Source organism: Eptesicus fuscus, chromosome 14 (assembly GCF_027574615.1).
Source record: "Eptesicus fuscus isolate TK198812 chromosome 14, DD_ASM_mEF_20220401, whole genome shotgun sequence".
Classification (NCBI taxonomy): domain Eukaryota; kingdom Metazoa; phylum Chordata; class Mammalia; order Chiroptera; family Vespertilionidae; genus Eptesicus; species Eptesicus fuscus.
The window spans coordinates 44,720,569-44,745,418 of NC_072486.1; the positions used below are offsets into that span (position 1 = coordinate 44,720,569).

The following is a 24,850-nucleotide window of genomic DNA, read 5'->3' on the forward strand; positions in this document are numbered from 1 at the left end:
TCTGACAAGGAATAACTAATCTTAATTAAGTAAAGCTAGTTTTCTACAGTTAAATGTACTATGTCCTTAGATTATATTTTATGGACATTTACACCTATACCTATATGTAAGTATATGTTCTGCTTTTAAAAGTATTGTTTAAGCTATTTATCAAGCTAAGATTCACAATTTAACATCTTTGAAATTGGGATGCATCTTATAATTAACTAGAGGCCTGGTGCATGAAAATTCATGCACTGGAGTGTGTGTGTGGGGGGGTCCCTCAGCCCGGCCTGCCCCCTCTCACAGTCTGGGAGCCCTCAGGGGTGGGAGGTGACCTGGAGATCAGGGGAAGGCAACGCCCCATCACAACCTCTGCTGCTGCCACTGCTGGCAGCGCAAGCCTCGGCCAGCCCTGGTTCCCTGAGCCTCAGACGGCCCTGGACAGCTGGGTGGACGGGGGGGCCGCCCCAGCGGGGCTGCGGGGACTGGGTGCCACCATCTTTGATAGCAGGGCAGTCAATTAGCATATCCCCTCCTTATTGGCTGTGGGCGCTGCCATATTTTAGACAGTGTGAGGGTCAATTAGCATATTCCCTCTTTATTAGATAGGATGGCATATCATAGTTTATTCTTTTTGGCATATCATAGTTTAGTTGGCAATGTTTTTCTTTTTTTAAATTATTTATTTTATTTTTTTATTGTCTAGTTTTACATGTCTCCTTTTCCCCCAACTGACCCCCAACAATTTTTTTTTTTTTTACTAAGTGCTATATAATGGTGAATCATATAATAATAATGTCTTACATTAGAAAAAATTGTATTTGCCTGTGGAAATTAAGAGCAAAAAGATAGTCATTAGTAAGTACAGGGCTTATGCAAGGTATCCTGATGGTTACTATGTTTTATGACTATTACTGATGACTATTGTTTTATTTACAGTAAAATCCACACTATACTTGTTAATTTTTAAACCTAAATATACAGTAAGAATGAAAAAAGCAGATAAATAGCTCAGAGATAATAAGCAGGAGCCTTGGGCCAGGTAAAATTTTAATATGAATTTACAGAATCTAATGATGTACCTGGCAAAGGTTAATAAAAATATTTCACCCAAGAATCTGAAAAATTCTCTAGAAAATATAAAACCATGAACTTACCTCTGAAATATGATCTTTCAACTTGAAGATGTAATGTTAATATATCAGAAATAAACATGAAACTTTTAACTTCCTTCTTAAAATCATGCAAATTATGCTACTCAGACAGGTTTTAGACATATTCATTAGGCTCTTCACCATTATTGATAATGGTGAAGACAGTTTACTTGACATCAGATTCACCAAAACCCATAATGCTTGAATATTCTAATTCTAAGGTAGATGAGGTCAGCAACCTTCCAATTAGTTGCCTAAAAATAAGGTGTCTTTCCCTTATGCGCTCTTTGCTTTACTTTCACACTACTTACCTATAGGAAAAATGGTTTTTTGAATAGTCAGGTGACAGAAAAAGCAAAGTCATTAAACAAAACCTGTCATCACTCTGTCTCCCTACTTGACAATACATCTAAATTCTGAACATCTCCACATTGGCCAATATAACCCATTTTTAAGACCACATCTCACCCACAATGAAAATACATTAACTTCCACCGTACTTCCTTGGTGGAAAGGAAGGAAAGATCTGCTCAAGTTCAAAGGGAAGGGACAGAGTCCCTCACACTGTCTATAAGTCCACATCTTGATGGGGGTAGTGGCAAGGTTCTGGAAGAGAATGTGAGACCTGAAATATTATTGGGGTAATTTTTGAAAAATACACTGCCATAGGTGTTCTATTTTTTTTAAGTGGGATAGGGTGATTACATAATGGCAGAAGAAAAATGGAGAACTGGCATAATCCACTGATCATGGAGATGGTCTTTAAAGGCAGATCAATTTTAACAAGGAGTACATATGGGAATTGAGGATCTGGCTCTGGGTCCCTTAAAGCTTTCTGTGCCTGCATATCCCTTGTAAAAGTTGAATATTGTTGCCTGAAGATAAACTATAGATTATTTTTACATTCTTTAATTATATAATTTAAGATACATACTTAACTATAAATTTTTCTAATGAAATTATTTAGCAGGTAAAAATGTGTATTCTGAAACACTAAAAAATTTTTTTTCATTTAAAAGAATAATCTATTTTTTGCATTCAGCTAAACAAAAGTAGGCTAATAATAGAAACAAACCAAAATATCAATGTCAAAAGAACTTTGATAACTGACATGACCAACTACAGTAATACAGCAATGCACCTTTTCTGATAACAAAAAGTGTTTCTCTAAAAAAAATTAGAAAAAGTCAGACCTCTGGAAGTAGACGTTGGTAACTTGACAGGAAAAAGTTTTACATTTAGTTGTTTAACATTACACTTAGAGTAAAATCAAATGCACATAAACCGTTAGAAGTTAAAATTCGAGTCTTCCAAATATATACTTTAGCACAAAATACTCCCTGACTTGCTTGTTCATTTTTGCCAATAACCCAGTGATCTCTAAGAGTTGCTTTAATAATTATTTCTAAAAGCTATTTCCTAAAGATAATATTTCTTACCTATGAAGTTCAATAAAAGGTTTAAAAAAGTATTACACTTGTTCTAATTTTCATTACACATCATGACCTCGAATCATTTGGAAAGACAAGATGTTAGGGAATAAAGCCATTTCCTTTAATATACTGGGGAAAAAGTATTTACTATTTTTTAATATACAGGATATAAGGGCAGAATAATCAGAATGTTTGCATTTATTCACCAAATATTTATTAAGCACCTACTTTTTTCCAGGCATCATTCTAAGAGGTAAGGATATAGGGGTGAATGAGAAATAGCTACAAATTGTTTGAGTGCTTACTATGTGCCAGGCTCTGGCCTAAGAGTTTCACACATATAAACCCATTTAATCCTCAAATATAAAACCTCTATGACATGGGCACTATTAATTTCTTCATTTTACATGAGAAAACTGAGGCATAGAGAAGTTAAGTAACTCATCCAACTAGTAATTGGCAGTAGTAATCCTGGTTATCATGGAGATTTTATTAATCTAAAATCCTTCCCTTCTCATTTTCTTCTTTGCCGACGTGAAGACCTAACAAAATTAATTGAGTTATGGCTCAAATGGGTGGTGTGATCATTTCTTTTTTGGACATTTATTTCTGGGAATGGGTAAACAAAATTTTAACTAGCTCTATTTTCATGTATTGTGACCTCAAAATATTTAAAAAGCCTGAATGTTGTAAGACTTGGTTTTTTAAAAATAGTTAGAAAACAATATCCCTTCATATTTTTCTCTTCATTACTGTAGGTAAATATTCATAACATTTCTCTCTGTGGAAAACCACTTCTCTACTTCAGGTAGGCATAGTGGGGCTAAAAATCACAGCTCCATCTCATTGTAGGGGAGGGTTCATTGTTCAAACTAATTAGGCCTCACACCTTGGAGAGTTATTGGATAAGGACTACACAAACATAATCTAAGTAAGTGTGGCCAATCTGCCTTCCCCGGGATTCACGAAAGTGGGAAATGTCCTCTTCACAATGGAAGTGAATTGAGACTGCCGGTAGCCATCTTTCTTAGCCTCAAGAGAAAATACCTCCACAATACTGAGTAATGTAGAGACATTCAGACACAAAATACTTTGACCTAGCTATGCAAGAAATAGGAATGTTCTTGCCTTTTCCAGTTAAATAAGGGTATAAAACTCTTTTTTACTTAAGCTTGAGTTTCTGTGACTTCCAGTCAAGTTCCAATGCATTTTAACAAAAGCATTACAGAAAATATGCACATAAAACAATGGGTATAACAGACAGGAACAGAACTCTCCTTTATTCTCTTCCTTGACCCCTTTCCCTATGTGAACAAATACAGAACTGCCTATAGCTCAAAGGATGGTTTATTTATTTTATTTTCAAAAAGTAGTAGGCAAAATATTTGCTTACGAATTCTGATTACAAAGCATTATTTTAATACTTCTATTCCTTTAGCATATGACAAAACCACAATATAGCTAGGAAGACAAAATGTTTTATTTTAAAACACTGGAAAAACATTAAAAGACAAATGTCCATTATATAACCAAGAATGTTAAATAGTTGGAAACTGCAAATCTTCTAAAATGTGGTAGGCACTTTCAGAGAGCTAAATATTGCAAATTATCCTACCATATTTCTTTTCTAATACCAACAATATTTGACATGATGAAAAATACCAAGAAGACTCAATTAACTAATTATTCAGTCAAAGTCACCATGTCAGGGTTCAATTTAAGTACACAAGTGAGTTTTGTCCAAGATGTTCCTGCCACATGAAGATTCCAGTTGAATTTCAGAAATGTTAACAAAAGTATCTTCCTTTTTTGCCTGTGAATGTTTGAGTATTGCTGTATTGTTGGCTTATATCCACTACAGATACTGGTTCTAGGCCAGCCCAAGGGTCTTCAAGCATTGAAGGTTTGAAATAACTTTCCAACTCATTAGACATTCTTTTTTCTCTACCACGCCCTGATCCAAAAGGTGTAGATGTCCTTGGAGAACCCTTTAGAAAAAAAATCATCAGTTAAAAAAACATTTCCTAGAGATAACTGGTACTATTTTTTTTTTTTTAAGATAACTGGTACTTTTTAAAAGGTCGTAAGGGTCACACTGCTAGTTAAAAGTTGTTGTGCCTTGAAGCCAAATACTGTATGTTCAATTGCAAACTCCATCTTTATTTAATCTAGTGGTTTTGTTTTTAAAATGTATTTAAACCAATTTGGTATGCTCTTTTATTATTAACTAGAGGTGCGGTGCACAAAATTTGTGCATGGGGGGGGGGTCCCCTCAGCCCAGCCTGCACCCTCTCCAATCCGGGACCTCTTGGGGGATGTCCAACTGCTGGTTTAGGCCCAATACCCTGGATCAGGTCTAAACCAGCAGTCGGACACCCCTCTCACAATCCTGGACTGCTGGCTCCTAATTGCTCACCTGCCTGCCTGCTTGGTTGCCCCTAACTGCTCCCCCTCTGCTGGCCTGATCACCCCTCACTGCCTCTGCATGCCTGCCTGATTGCCCCAACTGCCCCCTCCCTGCTGGCCTGGTCACTCGTAACTGCCCCCCCATCCCTTACTGCCTCCCCTGCCAGCCTAATCACCCCCAACTGCCCCCCCCTGCCCCGCCAGCCTGGTAACCCCCAACTGTATTTCCCCCGCTGGCCTGGTCACCCCTAACTGCTGCCCCCTGCCGGCCTGGTAGCCCCACGCAGCCTGCTGTTCAGTCCTTTGGTCATCCCTCCCGACCTGGTCATAGGCAGCCATCTTGTGAGGGTGTGAGGGTCAAGTTGCATATTACCTCTTTATTACCAGTATATAGGATTCCATGCTCACTGTCACCTCAAAATACTTTGGGTTTTCTAACTTTGCAGATTTTACCAATTGGTGATGAAATAAGAAATAACTATATTTCAATTTTTTTTTCCTCAAAATTCCCCTATTTTCTGGGGAAAAAAAATTTAAAACTTTTAAACCTTACAGCTTAAAAATTTCTAGAATCTTCCCATCTCATTAGCTCTAGATTTAAAAGGATGGGATTGACTTAGCCTAAGGAAAGATGGAAATGCATCGAACACATGCAAGCCGTAAGCCACAAATCCCGCACACACCAGAAGTGCTCTCTCTCCTGTACTCACTCTCACTGAGAGGAACAGGAAACTTCCACTAGCACCGACTTTCCCTGGAGAAAACTTGGAGCAGAAGCCAGTGTAGTTGGAACACAAAGCCGGGGAAGAAAAGGGGGGGAAAGTGCAGCAGCCTGTAACCCTCTAACCTACAAGAGCTCTATGCCGGGAATTAGAGCTCTAAGCTCGGAGACCGGGGCTCAAGGTAAATTCACTGAAACGAATTGACAAGACCTCTGACAAAGGAGAGAGAACTGGGAAAAGCTGCCCTTAGTGGCAGCGTAGCGGCTACAAGCAGGAGGGTTCTAGAAAGTAAGGCTTTGCCACTTTTTCGGGCAACCTAAAGACAGTTACTTAACTTCTCTGAGCCTCAGTTCATCCGTCTGCAAAGAGGGGCTAACAAACAATAGTCTCACCTCATAGAGGATCAAAAAATAATCCACGTAAAGGGATTATGGGTACCATGCCTGCCATACAGTAAGAACTCCGCAAACGCTGGCTATTTATTACCTGGGGGTGGGCCTGCTGCCCTGGGGAGTAGCCGAATTGCTGCTGGGACCCCGCGGGGGACCTGGAGTAGGAGCCAGGGTAGCCGCCAGGGGACGGAGACCCGAACCGGCCCCCGGGGAAGCCGCCGCCGCCGCCGTGTCGCGGAGAGTGGCTGCTCCCATAGGGCCTACACCGGGGCCCGTACGACGGCGTGTGGTGCGGGCTCCCGTACCCGTCCCTAGGGGACGGAGGCCGCGGTCCGCCTCCGCCCGGGGTACCCCGGTAGCTGCTCCCGCTGCTCCAACCTCCTACACCCGGGCCGGGGTAAGGAGGAGTCGGGGGTCGGAAGTTCTGTCGATGCATGTCTGGAGGGGAAGACCTTACTGCCGCGTCCCCGGAACTCTCTCGACTGAGCCACCGGGGAGAACTGGTGGTCCTATATCAAAGCAGTCCTCCGGCTGCCAGAGCGGCACATCACATTGGTTCCGGCTTCCCAAAGGTTCCGCTAGGGGCGCGGGAACAACTGGGTCATTACTTATTTTTATTGATTTCAGAGAGGAAGGGAGAGGGAGAGAGAGAGAAACATCCATGGTGAGAGAGAATCATTGATGGGCTGCCTCCTGCAAGTCCCACACTAGGGATCGAGCCCACAACCCTCCTGGTTCAGAGGTGGACGCTCAACCACTGAGCCACGCCGGGCGGGTTCTTTAATTGGATAAAGAATGAGCGAATTAAATGAAGGAAGGAGGAAGAAGAGGATAAAAGAAAGGCCGAACAGCCGGCTCGGGAACCGCCTTTACAGTCTGGCGGAGTCCGGTCGGGGCGGCTGGTTAGACACCTGCCCGGCCAGTGACGCGGGCAGGAGAGCTCCGCCCAGCGCCCCGGCCCCTGCGAGGCGGGCCCAGCGGCTGCGGGCGTCCCCAGCGCCGGGTTCGTCTCCCGCTGGGACCGCGGGTGTCTTAGAGGCTCGAGATGCTGGCTGCGCTGGCGAGGGTCGCCGCTCTGCGGAGAACCGACTGTGTCTGCGGCCCGGGCGGCAGGAGGCAGCTGTGGACCGGCCCCCCGCAGTCAGGTACCTCCAAGGCTCGGCCTGGGCGGCGAAGCGAACCCCGCCCCAGCCTCCAACCTTCGGCGGCGCCCGGAGTGAAGTGCCCCAGCTTTCCTGAAACTCCTGCTCACCCCGCAGCCCGCCCTTCGGTCTTTCCGCCTCCCCGCGCCCAGGCTCGGGGCCTCGGGGCTGGCGTCGTCCCCCCCGTCCACGGCCGCCCCAGAATCTCGCTGCCCGGCGTGCGGGCCCAGGGCTGGGAGCTGGCTGCGGCGGGTCCGCCCCCCAGCTCAGTCCTAGTGGGCGGAAGTCTCGCCTCTGGGTTACCCCTACTCTCTCCTCCCCCTCCTTTAAATAACTTTAAAAATGTGCACCCGTATTTCAGAAGGGGGTGCAGAGTGCATCTTTGACTTGGAGAGTCTGCAAACAAATGCTGGACTTTACTCCCTCTTTTGGATTAGCAGGCTAGGGAGGTGGCTAGGAAGCGGGAAGACTGATTTTCAAAGAACAAAATTTGGCCAAAGCTCTTAAAATCTTGTTTCACAGACTTTTAGTTATAAGGAAAAATGTGATAAGTCAAGAACGACACGTAATGTATAATAAAATACGCCTTTGTATCAGACAGCTGTCCCTGAATTTGTTTAGGATTCTAAATTTAAGTTTACTACAGTTTTGTAGAACTTTCTTTACTCCTTCAGAATTTGGGGTTATAGTCACAGAACCTTGAAATCAGCTTGTAGGAAACAATCTGAAAGTGTTGGTGATGGGGATGTCACCAGGTGTTAGACTCCTGGGGTCCACTGGACCTGGGTTCAGCAACCTGGGTCCTTGAGTTCTGGCTAAGAAAGAATTCAGAGGCAAGACTCAAGATGCAAACTATAAGAGAACATTTATTTATAAAATCACAGAGATGGAAGAAGTAATTCATAGAAGAAATTCGCTTCAGTTATAGAGGCAAAGAAAGAGCCCTTGGAGCTTAGAAGTAAGGAAGGTAAAGGTAATGAGCCTGGCAGCTGGGGGATGGTGAGGTGGAGGGAGGAGGTAGAGGCAATGAACTGCTCCAGGGAAGGGAGGCAGTGGGTCCCCTGTCCTAAGGGTTTTAAGGGTGGAGCTTTTAGGGCAGGTCCCAGGGGAAGATCTCAATAGACTATTCAACAGCTTTCCAGGTGTGTCCTTTCCGGGTCAGGGCCTCCACTGATTGATTGCTGGGTGCCAGGGCAGGGGGTCATTAATTCAGTGTAGTTGGTCCTGAGGTCCGTGTGGCACTGCTGGTCTGATTTTGCTGCTTTTCTGAGCGTGGAGCTGAAATACAACTGAGGCCTAGATGTTATCTCAAAGGAAGAGAGGTCAGGGAGCCTAAACCACATGATATGCTAGGGGGAAAGGTCACCCTGGGAACGAGGTGCCACCCTAGAATTGTCCTTTGCTAGGTACTCCGGGCTGTCCCCCCCGCTGGGACCTTCTGTACCTGCCCCATTGTCCTTGCTCTGCTCATGTGTGTCTAACCACCTACCACAAAAGAACTTAAACTCATTCATTCTTTGCCTCGTGGATAGCCTGTGCTTTTCAGCCTGTACACGTCCTTGCAGCTGCCACTCCTCACTCTGTTTTGCAACATGCGTAGCCTAGAGTGTGATGTGTTAACGTAAGACTTTTAAAGAACTTTTGTGAGTTTATTTGAGCATAGTACTGGAAGTCCTAGCCACAACAATTAGGCAAGAAGAAAAAATAAAAGGCATCCAAATTGGAAAGGAAGAAGTAAAACTTATTATTTGCAGATGACATGATACTGTATATAGAAAACCCTAAAGATTCCATTAAAAAAAAACTACTAGGACTTATAAACAAATTCAGTAAAGTAGCAGGATACAAAATAAATATCTAGAAATCAGTTGCATTTTTATACACCAATAATGAATTGTCAGAAAGGGAAACTAATGAAACAATTCTATTCACAATTGCTTCAAAAAGAATAAAATACCTAGGGATACACTTAACCAAGGATAGAAAGGACTGGTACTTGGAAAATTATGACACTGAAAAAAGAAATTGAAGAAGATACAAATAAGTGAAAGCATATACCATGTTTATAGATAGAATTAACATCATTAAAATGTCCTTACTACCCAAAACAATCTACAGATTCAGTGCAATTCCTATCAAAATGCCAATGGTGTATTTCACAGAACTAGAACAAAAATTTATAAGGAACTACAAAACACTCCAAATAGTAACAGTGATCTTGAGAAAGAAGACCAAAGTTGGAGGAATCACGCTACCAGATATGTAACTGTACTACAAAGCCATAGTAATCAAAACAGCATGGTACTGGCATAAAAACAGACATATAGATCAGTGAAACAGAATAGAGAGCCCAGAAATAAACCCGTGCCTTTATGGTCAATTAATATTTGACCAAGGAGGGAAAAACATACAATGGGGTAAAGATAGTCTATTCAGTAAATGGTGTTGGGAAAATTGGACAGATAAATGCAAAACAACAAAACTAGACCACCTTCTTACACCAAACACAAGAATAAACTCAAAATGGACTAAAGACTTGAATGTTAGACTCAAAACCATAAAATTCCTAGGAGAAAACATAGGCAGTAAAATCTTGGATAATTCTTGTAGCAATATTTTTTTCTGATATATCTCCTAGGGCAGTGGTCCGCAAACTCATTAGTCAACAGAGCCAAATATCAACAGTACAACGATTGAAATTTCTTTTCAGAGCCAAATTTTTTAAATTTAAACTTCTTCTAATGCCACTTCTTCACAATAGACTCGCCCAGGCCATGGTCTTTTGTGGAAGAGCCACACTCAAGGGGCCAAAGAGCCGCATGTGTCTCGTGAGCCGCGGTTTGCCGACCACTGTCCTAGGACAAGAGAAACAAAAGGGAAAATAAACAAATGGGACTACATTAAACTAAAAAGTTTTTCCACAGCAAAGGAAACCATCAACAAAATGAAAAGACAACCCACTGAATGGGAGAACATATTTGTCAATACGTCTGATTAAAGGTTAATATCCAAACTTTATAAAGAACTTACAAAACTGAACACCAAAAAACCCCCCAAACAATCTAATTTTAAAATGTATAAAGGACCTGAATAGACACTTCTCCAAAGAGGACATGTAGATAGCCAATAGACATATGAAAGGATGCTCAATGTCACTAATCATCAGAGAGATGCAAATTAAAACCACAATGAGATATCATCTCACATCTGTCAGAATGATTATCCTCCTATATAATAAAGACATAATATGCAAATTGACCATCACGCTCTAACAAGATGGCTGCCTACAACCAGGCTGGCAGGGGGATTAGTGAGGGATGACCAAACGACTGAACAAGCAGGCTGTGTGGGACGACCAGGCTGGCAGGGGCGTTAGTGAGGGACGACCAAACAACTGAACAGCAGGCTGCGTGGGGCAACCAATCTGGCAGGGGGGCCGTGAGGGGCAATCAGGCCGGCAGGGGGGTGGAAGTTGGGGGCGACCAGGCTGGCAGTTAGGGGCAACCAGGCTGGGTGAGGTGGGCAGTTGGGGGTGACCAGGCCGGCAGGCAGGTGAGTGATTAGGAGCCAGCGGTCTAGGATTGTGAGAGGGATGTCCGACTGCCAGTTTAGGCCCGATCCTAAACCAGCATTCGGACATCCCCCAAGGGGTCCTGGATTGGAGAGGGTGCAGGCTGGGCTGAGGGGACCCCCATGCACAAATTTCATGCACCAGGTCTCTAGTCATCAATAAGTCAACAAAAAAGTGTTGGCCAGGATGTGGAAAAGGCAACCCTTGTTCACTGTTGGTGAGAATACAGACTGGTGCAGCTACTGTGGAAAGCAGTATGGAGTTACCTCAAAAAATTAAAAATGGAACTGCCTTATGACCCAGCAATTCCACTTCTGGGAATTTATCTGAAGAAACCCGAAATACTAATTCAAAAGAATATATGCATAACAATAGCCAAAATTTGGAAGCAGCCCAGGTGTCCATCAGTAGATAAAAAAGCTTTGGTACATTTACACAATGGTATACTACTCTGCTATAAAAAGGAAGAAAATTTCTACTTTTGGGACAGCGTGGATGGACCTGGAGAACATTATGCTAAGTGAAATAAGCCAGTCAGAGAAAGGCAAGTACCATATGATTTCACTCATGTGGAATTAATGGACATACTGAACTAACAAGCAAAATACTAGTAGAGACAATCTCATAGATAGAGAGCAGGCAGACAGTTCTGGAGTGGGGGTGGGAGTAAAGGGGTGGTGGGGGTGGTTGTGGGAAGGGAAGGGGGATTGAGCAAAAAAGAAAAGAAAGTACTCATGGACGTGGACAACAGTGTGGTGATTGTGGAGGGGAAGAGGTATGGGGGATAAATGATGATAGAAAAAATAAAATAGAAATTGTTTTGCCTTGGGTTAATTGCATTCAATTAAAGAACTATTTATAGAATAGTTAGTATGTATAAAGCATAGTGATCATCAGTGCAAAAGTACAAAATGGATAGGAGATAAATATTGTATAAATAATAACCCAAAGCTGAATGAAGTGAATGTCTTAAGAACAACAACAACGTCTGTGGGTTAAGGTCACAGAAATAATACCCAGTTAGAAAATAAGAAAGAAATTCAGTGAGAACTGGCAATTTAATGGAGACTTGAAGCATGGGTAGGATTTTAGCAAATGATGTTGGGAAAAAGTATGTAATGGGAAGGAAGGAACATAAATTAGACTCTAGAGGAGAGATAGATACATGGGGTAAATTCTTGGGCAAACATTTCAGTATTATCATCGCATAGGATTACCTCTATGGTATGTTGACAGTTTCCCCTTTCTTCAGACCTCTTTTGGAATGTCTGGTTCTGCTGTTTGCTTTAGTTCAAAAGCCATTCTTTGAATGTCCACGAAGTAATCAGCACTCTAAGTCACTCACAGAGATAAGTGTTCTCTTTTCCTATGAGCTCAGAATTCTCATTAGAATCTTGGAGTGGTCGCCCAGAAAACTGGAGCATCTTTCTTTTTTTTTTTTTTTAAATATATTTTATTGATTTTTTACAGAGAGGAAGGGAGAGGGATAGAAAGTTAGAAACATCGATGAGAGAGAAACATCGATCAGCTGCCTCCTGCACACCCCCTACTGGGGATGTGCCCGCAACCAAGGTACATGCCCTTGACCGGAATCGAACCTGGGACCCTTGAGTCCGCAGGCCGATGCTCTACCCACTGAGCCAAACCGGTCAGGGCTGGAGCATCTTTCTGATGTTGTCTTTGTATAGTTTTCCTTTTCATTTCTCCCTTGAAGATGAATGATTCAAAGAATCCAAATAATGCTTGTGAAAAATATGCTCCATCTTAAGAGAAAGTGAAAATCACGCCTGGCTCCAAAAAGCTCTGGAAATTCAGTTTTCTGTATATGGCAGTAGCTGTGATGTACCCACTCCTACAGGTCTCTCTCCCAGCCCACCTAGTGCCACAGGAACTAATAAAGTCCATTAAAAAAGGTATCGAACATCCCTGGCTAAGTGGCTCAGTTAATTGGAACATTGTCTGGTTGTGGGTTTGATTCCTGGTCAGGGCATATACCTAGATTGGTGGTTTGATCTCTCTCTCTCTCTCTCTCTCTCTCTCTCTCTCTCTCTCTCTCCCTCCCTCTCTCTCTCTCTCTCTCTCTCTCTCTCTCTCTCTCTCTCTCTCGTCAATAAAAACATATCCTCAGGTGAGGATTAAAAAAATGTATTGAACCAATTAGTTTCATCATTTTTCTTCATAAGTTCAGCCTGATCTCAGTAATCATGATCTGAACTTTGTAAGCCATTTGACTGTAATTTGATTTTGTGACTTAATGTTGATGTTAGATATGCAGTGAATTACTGAGATAATTGTTAACCTATCTCCTTTTTTAAACCTCATTGAGGATATATTTTTTAATTTATTTTTTTAAGAGAAAGAGGAAGAGAGAGAGAGAGAGAGAGAAGAGAGAGAGAGAGAGAGATTAATGTAAGAGAGAAACATCAATTGGTTGCTCCCACACATGCCCTACTGGGGCCAGCTGGGGGGATTGAACCTGCAAACCAGGTGTGTGCTCTGACTGGGAATCAAACCTGCCATCTTTCAGTGCATGGGACGACGCATCAACCAACTGAGCCACACTGGCCAGGGCTGTCTTCTTCTTTTTAAAGCTAATGGATGAAAAGAAAAAGGAAATACACCGATGATTATAAATTATTTAATAGACTTTAAAAATTTATTTTTTCTTCCTGTCTTAAATGTAGAACAAATATGCAGAAGTCTTTATTGTTATTTTTTTTGTTAGTACTTACTTTTTTCTTGTTTAGTTTACTTTTTATTTTATTTTTTTAAAATATATTTTTATTGATTTCAGAGAGGAAGGGAGAGGGAGAGAGAGAGAGAGAGAGATAGAAACATCAATGATGAGAGAGAATCATTGATCAGCTCCTTCCCCCACTGGACCGAGCCTGCAATCTGGGCATGTGCCCTTGACCGGAATCCAACCCAGGACCCTTCAGTCCGCAGGCCGACGCTCTGTCCACTGAGCCAAACCAGCTAGGGCTGTTTAGTTTACTTTTTATTTGTTTTTTAAAGGCTATATATTTTTAGAGCAGTTTCAGGTTCACAGCAAAATTGAGAGGAAGTTACAGAGATTTCCCATATATTCCCTATCCCCACACATGCACAGCCTCCCCCAGATGGTACCATTGTTACGATTGATGAACCTACATTGACACATCATAATCACCCAAAGTCCATACTTTATGTTAGGGTTCACTCTTAGTGATGTACATTCTTCGGGTTTGGAAAAATGTATAGTGATGTATCTAACATTATAGCATCATATAGAGTATTTTCAGTGCCCTAAAATTCCTCTGTGCTTAGCTTATACATCTCTCCCCTTCTTACTTTTTATTTTTCAATAGTCAAACTATTGCAAGTGTAGCTGGTGACTTAATTGGGAATAATCTTGGATTGGAGGTTTTAATTTTTACAAATTGACTTAATTGGATTAGGTCAAGATTTCTGTGTTACATATAAAGCAGAAATAGTGTAAAAGAAAAACATTTTTTTTTGGTAGTAATAGAGATTGCTTAATCCACAGTATGAAGAATTCTTGATTCTTTCTCCTGAAAATTAGTAATCAATACTCTTAAAGTGTTTTCTGTGTTTTGGCAGATACTGACAATGTGAAGCCATTGGAGGGTATAAAAGTTCTGGATCTAACAAGGTTTGTATTGGCCTACCTGTTTTTTGGTGGTTAAGTTTTACCCTCTCAAAAAAACATTCATTCATTTTTTTTATATTAAAAGAGGGTGCTTATATGCTTAGTATAAAAATTTTGAAAAGAAAAAAATTCCTGTAATTTTATCATTCTAAATGACAATTAATGTGATACTTATGCATTTCTTTCCAATCTGCATACTTAAATATATTTTTTAAAACAAAAATTTGAGTCATATTGAAATGATAGTTTTACCCATATTTTAAATATGTCATTTAAAAATATATTTCTTTATTGATTTCAGAGAGGAAGAGAGGGATAGAGAGATAGAAACATCAATGATGAGAGAGAATCATTATCAGCTGCCTCCTGCACGCCCCCTACTGGGGATCGAGCCCACACCTGGGCATGTGCCCTTGGCCGGAATCAAACCTGGGACTTTCAGTCTGCAGGCCGACACTCTATCCACTGAGCCAAAATGGCTAGGGCAATATGTCATATTTTTAATGTTTTCCTATGTCATTCAAAATTCAATAAAAATATACAATATTTTATTATATAGTTGTCATAAATTTAATCATCCCCCAGTATTTCACTATTATAAGTTAGGTTTCCTATTACATAAATCTTTGTCTCAGTAATCTTTTAATTTCTTCCTTAGGATAGAATTCTGGAAGTAGAATTACTACATCCAAGGGAATATACTTTTAAAACTCTTGATACATATGGCCAAATTAAATTTTGAACAGTTTTATCGATTTTAATTCTTACTATCATTATATAAGCTTGTCTGTGTTGATGGACTATTAAGAAAATTAACATAAAAATCTTCAAGATGGTAATTTATTTATCATTGTTTAACACTGTAGAGTATTGGCAGGACCTTTTGCTACGATGAATTTAGGAGATCTTGGAGCAGAAGTTATAAAAGTGGAAAGACCAGGTAAAATTATTGCTTCCTTTAAAACATAAAAACAAATGAATAAGTATTTTTAATAGTTTAAAAAATGTCCATGTACCTGCATGTGGGATGAAGAAAGAATTGAAATGAAATGATTTTCTCTTCTCCATTCCTTATTTTCTTCTGGACCTAGACTAATCATCTCTTTTTATTCTTTTAAAAATATTTTTATTGATTTCAGAGAGGAGGGGAGAGGAGAGAGAGAGATAGAAACATCAATGAAGAGAGAGAATCATTGGTCGGTTGCCTCCTGCACACCCCACACTGGGGATTGAGCCCACAACCCTGGGCATGTGTCTTGACTGGGAATTGAACTGTGACCTCCTAGTTCATGGGTCAGCACTCAACCACTGAGCCACGCTGGCCAGGCTCCACAGATTAAGGCTTAAGCCAGATCCCCTATGACATTACAGGGGCCAATAAATATTTGCTCAATGAATGAATGTGCTAAAATATCAATTAAGGGCATCTGAATTTTTATATGAGATCTCCAGATTTTGAAATCATGGCAGCTAGTTAAAAACTTTAAATTATGTGTGGGTCAAATAAAACATGACTTCCTAATTGCTGGTTTTACCAATTTGTGACCTTTAATGTTTAAATATATTTCCTGTCATGTGCTATTATTGGCCCTGATTCTTCTGCCTCTCTTAAAACCCTGGTTGTATACCAGGACAAGGTGGGGCAGGAAAGCCTTGTAGTCCTCCAATTTAGATTTGTGACATTATCTCTAGCTGAGAGATGAATTCAAACATTGAAAATAAACTGTCTAATTTTAACCTTGGCATTGCTTCATTTGAAAAATTTTTAAAAAATATATTGGGACCCTCAAACTATAAAAAATTAAATAATTGAGTCTATCATTTACCTCTATTTTTTGCTGAATTCCAAAGGGCTGTGTCTATTTTTCTTGGTTAATTTCAGTAAAGTCTAATGGACTGTTAGATTAATTATATCATTAAAATGAGATTGGAATTTGAGCTTTACATATATTCCCAAATTCTTTTTGGGAGGCTTGTGATAAATACTTTAACTGCAATTACATAGTTGATTAGTTATGTCTATCAATATTTAATCAGAAGTTGTATTATAAAATTTTAAGTGATACTGTTTTGTGCCATTTAATTGCTGATCCAGTTTCTGAGTTCTGTGTGCGTTGTCTGTCCGTTGCTTGCTGTGCAAAGAAAACTTTTTCCTGTAACTCCATAGTGTTGTCTGAATCAAACACAAAGACATTCTAGAATCCCTAGAAATAGATGTCCAGAATAAAATACCCTATTTTTGATGTTTTAAAAACTTTTACCTTGAGGCAAGACCTAGAGTAAAATTTTATTCTAACATAGTATTTTAAATTAGCTGAATTTGCTGTTCAGTAACTTATTTTGCCTCTTCTAATTTGTTGTTGCTACAGAATTTTTATATAGTGTTTTTAGCATAGGCTCACATGCCATTGTATCATGCCATTTTATCACTTATCATTATTCTGATTTAAATAATATTTAACAAACATCTTTTGCAGACTCAACATTTTCTTTGCATATTTAATGCCAAGAAACAAAGACTGAATTATTTGCCAAAAACTGAGTATAATTTCTCCCCCCTCAAATTTGCCATTTATTAAATGTAAAGACTGCTGGTAGGATATTTCCTTCTGGATTTTGACTTTCAGGGATGGATTTTAGTGAAAATATAGGAAAGATTTAGTGATTAACATTGACAGGTAAAGAGTTTGGACAGTTCTAATTCCACTTAACAGCACTGCTTTGTTCAGCCATCTGTGGATGCATCTGATGAGTGAGACTTTGGTCTGAAATGTCTCATGATGTTTCAGAGTTATAGATTAATAACTCATACTGTTATTTTCAGGAGCTGGTGATGATACACGAACTTGGGGGCCACCTTTTGTGGGGACAGAAAGTACTTATTTTCTCAGTGTAAATCGAAATAAAAAAGTAAGAATATAATTTTTTCTGCTTTCTTTGTGTAATTCTCTTATAAAAACAAAACTTTTGATATCCCAGTTTGTTTGTTTTTACCCTTTTCTGTAGATGTAATTAATATTTTAAATAAGGTGAAATTTTATTCATTCGACAGTTATAAATAGAAACAATAGATCTTTTTACTAATCTTCCCTACTAACTTAAAACGAGAATTTATAATGGTTTATAATGGAAATAATTTTATTAAACTTATTAAATGGTTCTTTACATTTGTTATTATTTTGGAGATTGATAACTGCCTAAAAGTGGGTATTATTATTTGAAACATTTTTACTGTAATCCTTGCTACATTCTAACATATCTAAATTGCAAATAAAATAAGTAAAGGTGATTTAAATATTTCTTCAGGAGGAAAATACATTTGCTTTAAGAGGAGACTCTATGGTATGATTTGCTTCCTTGTTGAACTGTTAGTATTAACAAAGAATTTTATGATACCATTTTAATATATATATTTTAATTTTAGAGTATAGCTGTTAATATCAAGGATCCAAAAGGAGTGAAAATCATCAAAGAGGTACAGTATGCCCAATGAAAGGCATGTTACCACCGGGGTTGTAATTAGGAATTTGAGCAACAGAGTACAAGTGTTTTAAAACTTTGTTTAATTGACAATCTGTAATTTTTTTGTACACGCCATTTAAGAGTTTAACATTACTTTTATAATAAGTATAATTTGCTTTATAATTTCTTTTATATTGTGTATAATGTTTCTTCACACTGTGAAGGCATTCCATTGTAGTACTGGCTGCTATTGACTGAGTGCCTACTCTGTATTAGATCTTAGGCTTGGGCACTTTCCTTACATTATCTCCTCAAATCCTCGGAATACATGAGGAATTAGAGTCTTCATTTTCACAGGTGTGAAATGAGCCTAATGGGGCTTAAGCGATGCTCTGAAGACCACATGGCTAGTAAAAGGAAGAGCTGAAATTTTGAGCACTGGGTCACGTTCCTGGAGAGCCAAAACTTTTTGTTGTTGTTAGTCCTCACCAGAGGGTATTTTTTCCATTGATTTTGAGAGAGGGTGGAAGGGCCCTTCATTCTCAGGCCCTTCTTCATATGTTCTCTGTAGTTTACTATTACTATTACTATTACTATTACTATTACTATTACTATTACTATTACTATTACTATTACTATTATTATTATTATTATTATTTATCTAAGGGATTGTTCTTTCCTTAATTCTTCACTTTCTGCTCTACCTTTCTTAGTTTCATCTTTAGTTTCAGTTCCTACTTCTTTGCTTTTATTTCAGGATATTCTGATATTTTATCTAGTCAAGGTTTCAGATTTGATTGAACAGATACGGCACCATTTCAGCAGGGCTTCTCAATGGGGCAGTGTTGGGTGGAATTCATAACTCTTACTGCTAAGACATTTGAACATTTTAGGCCAACATGTATCATTCTGATCAAAATAAATGAATTGATGGGACTTCCTTTTCACCCTCTTTGGGTTTTACCAGTGTCCACCACACTATAACAATTTTAAATTACATTTCATTGTGGGCTTGATTTCTCTGATTGATAATAATAAATTACATTTCAGCTCATAATAAACTTTGGTTGTCTGGGACATTATTCATACTTAAGGGTTTTAGCTAGTTATATCACTTATAAGTTACGCATCTTATGGCCTAGAGCAGTGGTTCTCAACCTTTCTAATGCCGCGACCCTTTAATACAGTTCCTCATGTATTAGGAACTGCTGCTGTAGAGCCTAAGACCATCGGAAAACACAGATATTTACATTACGATTCATAACAGTAGCAAAATTACAGTTATGAAGTAGCAACGAAAATAATTTTATGGTTGGGGGTCACCACAACATGAGGAACTGTATTAAAGGGTCACGGCATTAGAAAGGTTGAGAACCACTGGCATAGAGGAAAAATTATTTTTGCCTAGTTTTTTTTTTTTTTTAATATTCTTTAGGGCATGGATTTCTTTTTTGACCTTAAGAATAGTAAAATAACATCAGTATTCAGACCTTGGTGGCTATTATTGCTAATATAATGAGTCTAGTTTATAGACATGGTTCCAAAGTATTATACTAAGCCATCAGTTGGATATTTGAGAGCCCCCCAAAATATGACTCCTTTGTCAAGTAGGTTAACCAAAAACAGGTTGTGTGGAAAACAAAACTCTGCTTAAAAAATCTATGTGGAGCCTGGTATTTTCATGGCAATATGATATGATAACTTTCTAACATGTTATCTATATTTCAGTTACTTTTCCATGTTAATTAGTTGACAGCCACACTATCCATACTGTATCCACAGAACCATGTCATAGGTTTTATTTTCCTCCAACATTGTACTGTGAAAAATTAAAACATAACAAAAACATTTAAAGATGCAACAGTTTTAACATTTTGCCATATTTGCTTATTTACATATGTATTCATATGAGTACGCATATGTTTATGTGTGTATTTTTGAACCATTCGAAAGTAAGTGAAAGAAACTTTGTCCTGAAATCCTTCAGAGTACATCGCCTACAGATAAGGATATTCCTTGACATAAGATTTAAAAATTATTTCATGATTTTTAAAACTCGTAAATATGGTTACATTATCATCATCACTTTCCCCTCTACTTCTGATGTTGCTCATCCATTCTGTTCCTAAGTTGCACTTTATAAAGAGAACTCAGAATTTGGTACGGTATATTTCAACTTGATTTTAGTTCTTATTTTACTCTGTGACTGGTAGGAAGAATTAATTTTTCCCTTTCAGAAAAAAAGAGATGGTGGGTTCTCTAATTCATAAAAATTGTGCTTGTTTTTATTCTGGGCGACATTCTAGAAGAGGTTATTAGGTAATTTGTGAGCAACTCGATGAGGCAGAGGTGATCACCAGTAAAACTGGGAACCAGTCTTTTTTTTTTCTTTACTTTCTAGTAGATTATTAAGTCAGGGAATCCAGTAAACAAATTTCATCTCCACTGGAGCAGTTAACTTGTATAATACTTGGAGATAATGTGGAGATCAGTGTAACTCAGAAGTTTTCTGATGGCTCTGATTTTAGCACTGTTCTGTTTAGAATTTTTATGAATGACTTTGCTAAAGCTATAGGGAACATACATGATATTGAAATGGATGAATATCCTGAAACAAGAGAGGGAGAGATAATATTTTGGATGACACATTCACTAAGAATATCTATCTAGTAAGTAGCTAGTTTTTATTTATTTAAAATAAATATTTATAAAATGGAGAAAAGGATAATTTCTGCCCTGTATTTTTTTCCAGGGATATTTTATCAATAAATATCAATATGCATATATATAGAGTTCTTGGGTATCATAAAAAACTACTGGAGAAATACTTAGCTCTTAAACTCAACTTTTGCATACTTTTTTTTAAATCACATTGTACTCTAGACTGCATGTTAGTACATTTTTAGATAAAAATTGTTTTTCTTGTTATATAAGTAATAACTATTCATGGGCAAAAAGTTTAATATTTTAGCATATCATATCAAATCTCTTTACACCCTTGAATACCAATTTTTCTCCCCAAAACATGGGATAATACCATGTACATTGTTTTTTTTAAATCTGATTTTTTTGGTTAATAAAAATATTTTGAATAATTTTCTACTAGTATAAGTTATTCATTATATTTATTGTTGAAACAGTGAATTTGTGCTCCATCTGGGTACTTTATATGGATTGAGTTGTGATTTAGGATTCCATAGAAGTCTAAAAATACAAATACCCTGCATTGTTAAAATTTTTTTTTTTATTGTGGTAAAATATATATAATAAGAATTTCCATTTTAATAACTTTCAAGTTTACAATCCAGTGGCATTAATTACATTTAGTGTACAACCATCAATCTATTTCTAAAATATTTCATCACCCCAGGCAGTAACTCTGTATACATTAAGTAATAATTCTACACTTCCCTCTCTACCCAGTCCCTAATAATCTCTTGTCTATTTTTTTCCTCTGATTTTTCCTATTCTGGATATTTCATGTAAGTGAAATCATACAATATTTGTACTTTTATGTCTGGCTAATTCACTTAGCATAATACTTTCAAGGTTCATTCATGCTGTAGCATGTATCAAAACGTTTAATAGCTAATAATATTCCACTTTATGGATATATTGGTCTGTTGTTGGACAGGAGTTGTTGCCACCTTTTGGCAATTGTGAATAATGCTGCTGTGAACATTTGCAAACAAGTATCGGTTTGACTCCCTGTTGTCAATTCTTTTGGGTATATGCCTATGAGTGGCATTGCTGGGTCATATGATAATTCTATATTTAACTTTTTGAGGAACTGACATGAGTTTTTTAAAATAAAAAATAATTTATTAGGTGCCATTTGCATAAGGTACTATTTTATGCACCATGCAGAAATATGACCAGTGTAAAAGCCTAGATGTGCTTGATATACAAGTAGTTTGTTTTTTTTTTAGTGCCTGCAGGAGTGCCTTGTAAGTAGTAATAGAAGCTCAGAGAAATATTGTGGAATAAATTGATGTGTAACTGTAGATTTGTGTTGTTGTCTCTCCAAATCCCCAAGCAATACTTAGTTGAAAATTAACAATAAATAAATGTATATTTATTGGGATTCTCCCTGGAGCATGCTGCATGGAGTTGCCCACAGCATAAACAGGTCACATGGTAATCAGCACCTAAAATTTGGAAAAGGTGCCTATGCTTGAAACTTGGGGTGCATACTTAAACCTTCCTGTCTTAATATATTTATCATTCCTCTCCAGTCGGTGGTCACCGAGGCTTCTGGTGCATCTGTGTCGGGAGCTCTGGAGGATGATAGCTTATTTCCTTGAGATGTGTCCTAAGATCTCCCTTCCCACAAATTTGGTTATCAGGCAATTCCATATACACAGCCCAAATTTGGTGATACAGTAATAGACAAACATTCAATTTTTAATAATAGTATATTTTTATTGATTTCAGAGAGGAAGGGAGAGGAAGAGAGAGATAGAAACATCAATGATGAGTGAGAATCATTGATCTGTTGCCTCCTGCATGCCCCAGCCTGGGGATCAAGCCCACAACCTGAGCATGTGCCTGCCTGGGAATATGTCCCTGGCAAACTGTCTGCAATGGGCCTGGGATACGAAGAGATAGACAGAATTGCTCCTCACATCGTCTATTGTTCCATCACAGATCCTCCTGGTTCATGGATCAATGCTCAACCATCAGCCATACTGGCTGGGCTGTTACAGATAGTTATTGATACACTGGGTTACAGTTTAATAGTTTTTTTCCCCCAGTTTAATAGTTTAAAAAATGGTTCATTTAATATTTTGAACACACTGGAAAGAAAGCACCTGTAAAGTTTGAGAGCATGTAAGAATCAAGTTTACATGTGCCTATATGTGCATGTTGTAATGAGGAATATCACATAATGAGGATGGAGAAGTAGTAAAGACATTATATTTAGTTTTTTTAAGGGTTTAAAAGATGTTTTTCATATATTTTCTTTACTTATATTCTAATTTTTCTACCTCAACATCTGAAAATATATTTGCACCATGTAGCCTAGATATTTTTTACATTTAACATAAGCATATCCATTTAATACTATGGTATTTATTGAAAACTTTAATAGCCATTGTTTTACTGGCATTAGTACCTCAAGTAGTTGACCAGAGCCTTTATGTTGATCTAATTCTACTTTGTAATTCTACTTTTCCTGTGCTTTTTGTATGGACTATTACAAAAATGAGGGTCAATTTTGTTTACTGAAATTAGAATTCTAAAATGTGAAGATTTGTTAAATGTTTAACAGTCATTTAAGAAATCTGATTCATCTTCACCTCTTCCTTCAGCTTGCAGCTGTGTGTGATATATTTGTGGAAAACTATGTCCCTGGCAAACTGTCTGCAATGGGCCTGGGATACGAAGAGATAGACAGAATCGCTCCTCACATCGTCTATTGTTCCATCACAGGTATTTCAGTACCACACACTCGCCAGCGAATAGATTTTCCAGTTTCTATAAGAAACCTCTTACTAATGTTAGTTTTCTTGATGCTATTCTGCTCTTCTTCCCCTCCCAAGACATTTTAGATTCCTAAAAAGTAACATTTAAAAATATTAACTTAAATGAACATTTTTGTCATGTATTTATTGGCAATTTAAATTTCTGTGAATTGTCTGTCTATAATTTTTGCTAATTTTTTTATTTTGCAGACATTTTTAAAGTACTATTAACTCATATAGAATTACAGTTGAAATGTTAATAGCCTTTAAGATAATACAAGAACTCAACATATCTCTTCAATATATTCAAAAATGCTAAGCCAAGGAAAAGAGTGCTATAAAGTCTTTCAGTTTTTTCAGCCTTTGTAGTGATGTGTGTGTGTGTGTGTGTGTGTGTGTGTGTGTGTGTATGTATGTATGAGTGTGTGTGAATTTAGGTCAAAGGGGAAAATAGTCATCATATTGGTTAATTTTATATATTTAATAAACATAATACCACATTTTTTGGTTTCATTATTTTATGTACTACATCTTCTTTATCTAATTGTCTATTATGGGCACTTTGACTGTTTCAATATCTTGGCTATTGTAAATAATGCTTTAATGAACATAGAATTGCATATAACTTTTTGAATTAGTGTTTTGGAATTATTTTGATAAATACTCAGAAATGTAATTGTTAGGGCATCTGATATAAGTATTGCTACCCTAGCTTTTTTTCATTTTCATTTGCATGAAACATCTTTTTTCATTCCTTTACTTTTAGTCTGAGTGTCTTTTAATCAGAAGTCAGTCTTTTTTAGACAGCATATATATGGATCTTGTTTTCTTATCCATTTAGCTATCCTATGTCTTTTATTGGAGCATTTAATACATGTACTTTTAAAGTGATTATTGATAGGTACATAGTTATTGTCTTTTTATTGTGATATTTATTTTCTCCCCCTGCCCCTCTTCTTCTAAAAGAAGTCCCTTTAACATTTCTTGTAATACTGGTTTGGTGATGATGAACTACTTTAGCTTTTTCTTGTCTATATATCAATATGAGATCAGGATTAAAATGTTTTTATTGATTTTAGAGTGAGAGGAAGGAAGAGGGAAGAGAGAAACATTGATGTGAGAGAGAAACATCGACTGGCTGCCTCCGGCACATCCCGTACTGGGGGTCGAGCCTATAACCCTGGCATTTGCCCTACCCAGGAATCCAACCAGTGACCTTTTGGCTCATAGGATGAAGCTCAACCAACTGAGCCACTCGGCTGGGCAGAATTTTTTTCTTAAAATATTGCAGTCCAGTGGAAATGTTGAGTTCTAAAATATTAAAATAGGTAAAATATTATCTTTTGAATTGCCCCAGTACCATAAATATACTGCATATGTGACAAATGTAAAATCGTATCCTATCTAATAAAGAGGGAATATGCTAATTGACCATCACACCCTCACAAAGATGGTGGCGCCCACAGCCAATA

The 24,850-nt window shown here is 38.1% G+C and overlaps 2 protein-coding genes across 2 annotated transcripts in view; one reads left to right on the forward strand and one right to left on the reverse strand.

Moving 5' to 3' along the window:
• Positions 1-4,031: 4,031 nt before the first annotated feature.
• Positions 4,032-6,642, reverse strand: MPLKIP (M-phase specific PLK1 interacting protein). Its single transcript, XM_008150328.3, is given in 2 exon segments — positions 4,032-4,557; positions 6,184-6,642. Coding segments are annotated over 2 exon segments (660 nt in total). The 3' UTR covers positions 4,032-4,356.
• Positions 6,643-6,731: 89 nt separating this feature from the next.
• The window catches only part of SUGCT (succinyl-CoA:glutarate-CoA transferase), a 555,315-nt gene continuing 537,196 nt past the window's right edge, over positions 6,732-24,850 (forward strand). The window contains exons 1-6 of the mRNA XM_008150339.3: positions 6,732-7,234; positions 14,403-14,454; positions 15,318-15,391; positions 17,276-17,361; positions 17,876-17,926; positions 23,226-23,346. Coding sequence (XP_008148561.1) covers positions 7,135-7,234; positions 14,403-14,454; positions 15,318-15,391; positions 17,276-17,361; positions 17,876-17,926; positions 23,226-23,346 — 484 coding nt within the window. The 5' untranslated portion in view covers positions 6,732-7,134. The remainder of the gene's footprint in view (positions 7,235-14,402; positions 14,455-15,317; positions 15,392-17,275; positions 17,362-17,875; positions 17,927-23,225; positions 23,347-24,850) is intronic.